General features: G+C 38.1%; 1 protein-coding gene across 1 annotated transcript; it reads left to right on the top strand.

Annotated features, from left to right (window-relative positions):
• Window positions 1-3,549: 3,549 nt before the first annotated feature.
• LOC127795880 (sucrose synthase) lies at window positions 3,550-9,002 on the top strand. Its single transcript, XM_052327843.1, has 14 exons — window positions 3,550-3,793; window positions 4,897-5,028; window positions 5,270-5,396; window positions 5,510-5,661; window positions 5,746-5,938; window positions 6,139-6,474; window positions 6,579-6,674; window positions 6,766-6,939; window positions 7,022-7,138; window positions 7,240-7,406; window positions 7,510-7,734; window positions 7,826-8,389; window positions 8,483-8,621; window positions 8,725-9,002. Exons 2-14 carry the CDS (start codon window positions 4,931-4,933, stop codon window positions 8,752-8,754), a joined length of 2,418 nt encoding a protein of 805 aa, XP_052183803.1. The 5' UTR covers window positions 3,550-3,793; window positions 4,897-4,930; the 3' UTR covers window positions 8,755-9,002.
• Window positions 9,003-9,255: the final 253 nt, after the last annotated feature.

Here is a 9,255-nt window from a genome sequence, read left to right as displayed (position 1 = left end):
CTTTAATTAGGGCATTACCCGTGTTGGTAATAATCAAAGGCAACTTGGTTGGGTGCATCAACCAGCCTTTATTTAGTGAAAAAAAGATTAAAAAATAAAAATAAAAAATCAGCCTTTTTGTCATTTAAGGCGAGAAGGAAAAGTCCGATAGCTACATTGCTTACGAAGATGCGATATAAGGGCTGGGCAAATACGTTAAGAGGCAATACACATTATTATTATTATAAATAAATAATATTTATTAGTATCCGTAAGTTTTTGTTTGTCTTATTGACTTTTCTAAAAAGAAAAACTAGTAAACAAAGAGAGGCAGCATATTATAATGATTTGATCGGTGAATTGGAATGCTTCTTTTCTTTTCATTTTTTTATTTTTTGTTGACTAAATTGTGGATGGCCCACCAGCAAAATCATTTTGTAGGCCTATGGGTGTAATTTTAGGCCAAATTACATTAACTATTCCTCAATTCTTATAAAAAAAAAATACAAATTTTTTTGAGCATCATAAATGACAAATATCCCATTGTCAAATAAAAAAGAGTGAAAAAGACAATATTATCCTTTTATTTTTTTTTCTATTTGATTTTTTCATAAATATCATGATTTTTTATGACAAAAATTCAAATTCTTCCCTTGAAAATGTGTAATTTACTATAATTAAAAGAGTTTTATATTTTTTTATCAAGCTTTAAAAGTGTTATGTGTAATTTAATCTAATGATATTTTTATAAATATAATTATATAATATTAAAACATTTTATTTTAATATATGAAATTATTATTTTATAAATCAACTATTCATCCTTTTTAAATTGCATTTCCGTTCAATTGATGCGGGCATGGGGCCACGTGGCGTAGAATGAAATCAGACTGAATTGTCCCCCACAAACAAGGACAACCTGCCAACAGGAGTTTTTCAATATTTGGGGGGCAAAATTGTCATTCCATGTAAAAAATAAAATAAATTTCTTGCACCTTGACACGAAATAAGTCTTTATTTTCTTTTTCTTTCTTTCCATCTTTTCCAACAACTCTCTTTTGTTACGTTCCTCTTCTCACTTTTCGTGTATCGACCATTATTGCATCTTTATCCATTATCACAAAAAAAGAAAATACAACGATAATAAATGAAAATACAATGATAAGACAAGACAAGGTAGTAATAGCAAAACGATGATAAAAAAAATTCATGACGAGAGAAAAGAGGAGAAGAACTAGGGTGGATTTTAGGAAAAAAGAACTCCATTCCCGTCTTCCCGCAATGACAAAGCAAGACAATAATGATGAAGTCGTGACAAAAGAATCCACGACGAAAGACAGGAAAAAAAGAAATAGGGTGAATTTTTGAGAAGAGGAATCCCATTCCTATCTTTTTCTTTTTTCAAAATAACTTTTTTATCCTCAAACCAATGAGAGGTTAGTTGAAGGTGCACAAAATTGCACTCAACATAAGCGACCAGTATGAAATTTTTGGGTCAAATATTATTTACGTCATTTGCTGCTTGGTACCCGCATTTAATTTTATTTTTCATTTCAACCCTCCCAGCGTGAAACGTGCCATCAAGATTGTACGAGAAAACAAATATACAGGGAAGGGTCCATCTAGGTACATAAATCTTATGGAAATGGATAAGGTAGAATATTTATTTTAATTTTTATTTAAATGCTTAAATTTTTATTATTTTAAAAATATCTTTGAATTTATAATTTTAAATTAATTATTTTTTTAAATTTATTATTATCAATAAATATATCGAGGCCTGTAATTGATTCGAAATTATATAATTTAAGAGTATAATTGAAATAATAAAATATTTAAGAGTATATTTGATTTAAAATTAAATAATTTAATGATGTCTTTAAAATAATAAAAAAATTAATTATTTAAATATAAATATTAAAATATGTATTTAATCATTGAATAGTAACAAAATTGCATCAAGCATGAGATCATACGTCACTCTGACCTGATATTCTGGTTATAAAATTGTAATTTTATCAAACTCTATTTAATAAAAAAGTCTATAAAGTAAAGAATGAGATAAGAGGTGTAAGTTATATAATAATTAGTATTAACGTATCATCTATACATATATATGTATGTATGGGTCCACAAAAAAATAATTGCAAAATTTAATGGAGCTAAATTAATCTAAATTAATTAAAAATTAAAAATATTTTTTAAAAAATATTAATATATTATTTATATTAATATGAAGTTATATTTTTTTCCGTGCGTTTTGATGAGTTCACGTCAATTTGAAGTCAACTAAAGATCCCTAATCTTGCCCACGAGCGTAGCACAGATGACAGTCAGGTAACAGATTACAGACAATGATGCAGGTTCGAGTCATAACAGTCGTAGTGTAGGAGTTTCATCCTCATGTGGGGTGACTCCTTGTGAGCACTATATACTATACCTCTTACCTGATGCATCGCCATGTACCGTAATTAATCTCTCCCACGTGTACAGAACATTACGTGGGACCCTTAAGGTGAAAGACTTCACCTTTTGTCCCTAACCTTAAAAAAAGTTTTTTTTTTTTTAATTTTTAATTTTTAAGTTTTAAGTTTAAAAGTAGGTTTCAGTTCATCATCATCCGACGCAGCATGGATGAAATGGCGGGACCCACGTTCTTGACGTGTGAATAGAGAGTAAAGTTCATAATCGACTGTGCACCCAATGGCAACAAGGCCTCCGCATCCTGCAATCAGCGGAAGCCACGTCATCGCACGAAATCTTTCAGGCTGCCCGACCAAATCGCTCCACCGTACCGTGACTGGCGGTAGTTGTCAATGTGTGTATATATATATATATAGGTATTTTTAATGGGAGAAAGTGTAATTTTCTGAAATTTTAAAATGAAAGCAGATAAGATAATAATATTTATATATAGAAAGCATGTAAAATTACGTATGGGTGTGGAATATAAAATCATTAGATAGTGTCAGATGAAAATAATACATGTTTTTAAAATATAAATGTAGGAGACTTTATAAGGGAGATGTTACGTAATTTTATTTTTTATTTTATAATAATGCCAATTATTTCAATGATATAAGCACACAATTTTAATAATTCTGTGAGGTGAAATTACCAAAAGCACCCCTGTCACATGATTCACAGTTCCGTCCCCGCCAAAATACAAGAAAATAATAAGAGAAAATGAGCTGCCAGTTCCCAAGAAAAGAGAAGAGAGAAGAGAGGAGAAGAGCGAATAATAGCGAAGAAACAATGCATTCCCATTAGTGAGTCAATTCAAAGACAACAAAAACAAAACAGTGGATTCTTAAGAAACAAAATGGGTTTTGCTGGGCGTGGAATTTGACGAACGTTGAACCAATCTCAAGGCGGAATACAAGATTAGATTAATTAAGATTATTGTTATAATAACAAATTCAGAAATTCCAGAAGGAGGAGCCGAGGAGAAGAAAGAAGAGAAGAAGAAAAGGGGCGGTGGGCGTAATTAAATTAAGAGCAAAAACAGTGTGATGATGAACATGGAAAAAGTGGGTTTTATTGAAAACAACTCTAAAACCAGAGGAGAGAGAAAGCTAATTGCTGTTTCACGAAAATCGAAGGACCAACCATTGCTTGCTTCGACCCAGCGTTAAAGCTAAAACCCCAGTATTATTGCTCTGTTTTCGTGTATAAAAGGAGAGCCTGGCCTCTCCTCTCCACCATCAAAACGAAGCAAAGCCCGTTCATTGCTTTGTCTCGTTTATTTTGTTTCGTTGTTCCGTTCGTTTCATTTTCTTTGTGCTCGCTCTTCCAGTCCCTGTTCTGGGGGAAGGTTGTTTTTCTTTCTCTCTTTCCCTTTGCTTCTCCTTTCCCTGTTTCTGTTTTCCTGTTTTCAGTGTCGGTGGCTAGGATTCGTGGGTTTGGGGTTAGGATCTTAATGGAGATTTGCGTTGATCTTGCATGCTAATGGGGAAAGATTTCCTCTGCGGCAACTTTCTCGGAAATTTTTTGTTTCAGTAGCTTTGATGCTTAGTGATTTGGTGGGAGATTGCTGTCATCTCTGCTGCTCACTCTTCCTTTCCAAAAATTTCAAAAATCTTGAAATGATTCTTTTGCTTTGCTAGCTGCCTCTGATGCATATCATACAAAAAAGGAAGGCAATAAGGTTTCTCAAATTTTCACCGGAAACTATCCATTTTGAAAGCTGACATTTTCTCGGGCTTTCTCTGCCTACAAAACCTACGGCTTGGTTGCCTTCGCTACCACTTCTATGCTTTCTACTTCCCTCTGTTCAATCTGTCAGTGCCTTTTCTTTTTCTGTTCTTCTCTAATCTCTAATTTCTTCGCTAAACTCCTTAGATTTCATAATATATAATATATAAACCTTTATTTTTCTTATTTTCCACTTGTTTTGCTGCTTGTGCCCTGTTTTTCAAGCAAGAAAGCATTTTCTCTGCATGCTCTGTTTCATTTTCATAGATCTGACTCAGAACAATTTGATCTCGTGTTTCCTCATCAACCCACCTCCCTCCCTCCCTCTTTTTTGTCTAAAAAAACAGATATTTGGTCAGAATGGGCGTTGAACTTTGAACTTTCTGGTAAACCAAACGGTTCTTGGTTTGAACATGCCATGGAAAATCAACTACTTTGAAGGACAGAGCATATAATAAAATTATTTTTATTGAAATGTTTGTTGAAGGATTTTTGTGAGTTGAACAATAATTGTGGCCTTGGTTTGGTTGTTAAGCATAGAGATCTAATATTAAACGGCAGTAGGTGAGTTGGTAGGTTTGGAAAATATAAGCATCCCGGATCATCGTTAATTAGGTGGATGTTTGACTTTCCGGCAAATATAACGTTATTTATGTTTCGATTTTGGATAATCCAATATGAATATCCATGGTTCTATAGTTTGAAGATTCTCTTGTCTTGCAGGTGAATTTTCTCCGAGAAAATCTCTGTTTCTCACATGGCGGACAGGGTCCTCACTCGCGTCCACAGCCTGCGCGAGCGCCTCGACGAAACTCTCTCTGCTCACCGCAATGAAATTCTCTTGCTTCTCTCAAAGTAAGCAACAAAAGTTGTGATCTTGTCCAGCTTTGGTCTTACTTTGTAGTTATGAGTAAATTATTCTGTTGTGGTGGGATCGTGGACGTTGGCATTGAGATGCCCGGATCATGTTGAAGATTTTTGCGTCTTGTTTTCTCTTGATTCTTGTTTCTGGTTCTGAGCGATCTGGTCATAAGAAGTGGTATGTAGTCATATTTGTGTGTGTTTTTTTGGCTTATATGGGTTTTGTTGGGTTTAGGATTGAAGCCCATGGCAAAGGAATTCTGAAGCCCCACCAGATTGAGGCTGAGTTCGAATCACTCTCCAAAGATGTCCAAAAGAAGCTCCATGATGGAGCTTTCGGCGAGGTTCTGAAATCAACCCAGGTAATTAAGACTGATGAACAAATGGAATTTCTCTTGAAACATTGCTAAAACTCAAACCTTGCCTTCAATATGCTGAAAATGTTCTGATCTGATTCGTGCGGTGTGACTACCAGGAAGCCATAGTTTTGGCTCCATGGATTGCTCTGGCTGTTCGGGTAAGGCCCGGTGTCTGGGAATACATAAGGGTGAACACTAATGCTCTTGTTGTTGATCAGTTGAGCGTGCCAGAGTATCTTCACTTCAAGGAAGAACTCGTCGACGGACCGTAAGAGCATGCGTTCTCTCATTTTCTCTTGATTTTTGTGTGTGATGTGCATGATCGGATCCTAACACCTTTATTGCGGTGCAGTCAAAACGGAAACTTTGTTCTCGAGTTGGATTTTGAACCCTTCACCGCATCTTTCCCTCGGCCGACTCTTTCCAAGTCAATTGGGAATGGAGTTGAGTTCCTCAATAGGCACCTCTCTGCAAAATTGTTCCATGACAGAGATAGCATGCACCCACTTCTTGATTTTCTCAAGGTTCACCAGTACAAGGGCCAGGTAGATAAGCTTCTCTTAATGATCTAGTTCTTTTTGGTTCTGAGTTGTTTCCTTTGTTATTTACTTTGAATGATTTATATGGTTGCTGTACAGAGCACAGGATAATATTTTTACCAATCTCTTTCTCTTCATGACTAATTGCTTCCCTATTCTATTTGGTAACTTTGCCGAGTGTTGTTATTGGAATATTGTTGGTGCAGAGTATGATGCTCAATGACAGGATTCAAAACCTTAATGCCCTCCAATTTGTTCTGAGGAAGGCAGAGGAATTTCTCCTCACACTCCCACTTGAAACGCCATATTCCGAGTTTGAGTACAAGTTCCAGGAGATTGGTTTGGAGAGAGGATGGGGTGACACTGCCGAGCGGGTGCTTGGAATGATCCACCTGCTGCTGGATCTGCTTGAGGCGCCGGACCCGTGCACGCTCGAGACGTTCCTTGGCAGAATCCCTATGGTTTTCAATGTTGTTATCCTTTCTCCCCATGGCTACTTCGCTCAAGAAAATGTCTTGGGCTATCCTGACACTGGTGGTCAGGTGTGATTCTGAGAAAACTAAGCACATCTCCATTGTTTCATTTTCCCATCTTTGAATTGCATGTGGATCTAAACTTTCTTCTGTTCTTTGTGTTTGCTGGACAGGTTGTTTACATTTTGGATCAAGTTCCTGCCATGGAACGTGAAATGTTGAAGCGTATTAAGGAGCAAGGGCTCGATATCATCCCCCGAATTCTCATTGTCAGTGTTTGGCATAACCTTGGTTTGATTTGAATGAGTTGTGTATGGTTCCTGTTCCGGCTATAATGCTTGATCTTGTTGCTATACCCAGGTGACTCGTCTTCTCCCGGATGCAGTGGGCACGACCTGTGGCCAACACCTTGAGAAAGTTTATGGTGCAGAGCACTCTCACATTCTTCGAGTTCCCTTTAGAAATGAGAAGGGCATTGTCCGGAAGTGGATCTCTCGTTTCGAAGTGTGGCCATACATTGAGACCTTCACAGAGGTGATACATTTAGTTACTCTTTCTTACTGACGTTGAAAGATTATGTACACCATTCTAAACTCTTTGCTTGCCATTTGAATAGGATGTTGCTCACGAAATTTCCAAGGAGTTGCAGGCAAAGCCTGATTTGATCATAGGAAACTACAGTGAGGGTAACCTTGTTGCCTCATTGTTGGCTCACAAGTTAGGAGTAACACAGGTACCGTGTTTGTGCTCGTATTCGCTCATTCTATTAATTGCATTTCTCTTTATAACCCGTTGGACTGATGCAACATGTTTGATGCTTTCGCCATTTTATAGTGTACTATTGCTCACGCATTGGAGAAAACAAAATACCCCGATTCAGACATTTACTGGAAAAAATTTGAGGATAAGTACCACTTTTCGTGCCAGTTTACAGCTGATCTTATCGCCATGAACCACACCGACTTTATTATCACCAGTACTTTCCAGGAAATTGCTGGAAGGTAGGCTCAGGCCCCCGTTGTTGCTTGATATTGGTTTTCTTGTTTAGTTTGTTCTGTTCTTTGTTATGCTAATGCTGCTGCTGCTACCGCTTTGATTCTCCAGTAAGAATACCGTAGGACAGTATGAGAGTCACACCGCCTTCACCATGCCTGGTCTGTACCGGGTTGTCCATGGCATTGATGTGTTTGACCCGAAATTCAACATTGTCTCGCCTGGGGCTGATATGTCCATCTACTTCCCTCACACAGAGAAGGAGAAGAGGCTTACTAAGTTCCACCCTGAGATTGAAGAGCTTCTCTTCAGTGATGTGGAAAATGAGGAGCATCTGTAAGTTCCAATGATTTCGTTGGTTCTTTTGTCTCATTGTCTTGCGCTTGTGTGGATGCTCTCTCAAACTTTTGAATTGTAATCTAAACAGAGGTGTGCTGCATGACAAGAAGAAGCCCATCATCTTCTCTATGGCAAGGCTAGACCGGGTGAAGAACCTGACAGGACTTGTCGAGCTGTATGGTAAGTGTGAGCGGCTCAGAGAGCTGGCTAATCTAGTCGTGGTGGGTGGAGATCGCAGGAAGGAGTCCAAGGATTTGGAAGAGCAGGCCGAGATGAAGAAGATGTATGATCTCATCGAGAAACACAAGCTCAACGGGCAGTTTAGATGGATATCTTCCCAGATGAACCGGATCAGGAATGGTGAGCTATACCGGTTCATTGCCGACACCAAGGGTGTTTTCGTGCAGCCTGCGTTCTACGAGGCTTTCGGGTTGACGGTTGTTGAGTCCATGACCTGTGGCCTGCCGACATTCGCAACCTGCCACGGTGGCCCGGCAGAGATCATCATTCATGGAAAGTCTGGCTTCCACATTGATCCCTATCATGGTGATCAGGTAGCTGAGCTTCTTGTCAACTTCTACGAGAAGTTCAACAAAGATCCTTCTTATTGGGAGGCCATTTCACAAGGAGGCCTTAAGAGGATCCAAGAGAAGTAAGAATTCTTGTTCTATTGTCTTCAACAGATTTTCTGATTCACCAAACCATGCCGGTCCCTAATCTTCTCTGTTACATTGGCTTCTTGTAGATACACTTGGCAGATCTACTCCGAGCGGCTAATGACGCTCGCTGGGGTTTACGGGTTCTGGAAGTACGTGTCAAAGCTCGACCGCCTCGAGATCCGTCGCTACCTAGAGATGTTCTATGCCCTCAAGTATCGCAAGTTGGTGAGTACCCTCCCTCATCTGTGGATGCATGCTTTAACCGCAATTGATCTTGTTTTGAAAATGTTCACACCTCATCTAACTCTTTGCTGTGAACTGTTTTCAGGCTGAGTCTGTGCCATTGGCTGCTGAGTAGAAAGAAGATTGGTGGATGAATTGGGGGCTTGCGAAGTGGAAGTTTCCTGAATTGCTGAATAATTCTCAAGCGTTTTGAGACTGTAAAAGAAAGAGGCTTCTGCTTTTCTTTTCTTCTTTTTTGTTTTTTGTTCTCTGTTTTTTGCTTTTGTTTTCTTTCCATTCCATTATGTTCTTTCCATTGTTGTCGTTGCTTGCAATTGGATTTGAGCCCTGTTTTTCGCAAGGAACAGTCGGTTTTTGCTTGAACCCTATCCCCCCATGCATTAGAGTTTCCATTTGTTATTTCTAGATTTGAAATTTCAGCCGCAAAAAAAAACAAGCTTCAAGCCTCTGCATGTCTTGTTTGCTTGGTTTTGAGATGGAAATCAACCAACCAATGCCCTTGCAGCAGCTTCCTCTCCTAACCATTATTTTCTCGCTGACATGATGAAAAATAATAAGTTAAAAGAGGGAGAGGAGATCAATGTAACATGATTCCCCCTTGATGTAAGGCAAGGAA

The sequence above is a fragment of the Diospyros lotus genome, chromosome 2 (genome assembly GCF_014633365.1).
Source record: "Diospyros lotus cultivar Yz01 chromosome 2, ASM1463336v1, whole genome shotgun sequence".
Taxonomy (NCBI): Eukaryota; Viridiplantae; Streptophyta; class Magnoliopsida; order Ericales; family Ebenaceae; genus Diospyros; species Diospyros lotus.
This window is presented reverse-complemented; position numbering and strand designations above follow the sequence as displayed.

Coding starts and splice junctions, on each gene's coding strand:
- LOC127795880 (XM_052327843.1), top strand. CDS start 4,931: ATGGCGGACAGGGTCCTCACTCGCGTCCACAGCCTGCGCGAGCGCCTC. Junction 6,475..6,578: donor ATCCTGACACTGGTGGTCAG/GTGTGATTCTGA, acceptor TTTGCTGGACAG/GTTGTTTACATTTTGGATCA. Junction 8,622..8,724: donor CCCTCAAGTATCGCAAGTTG/GTGAGTACCCTC, acceptor AACTGTTTTCAG/GCTGAGTCTGTGCCATTGGC.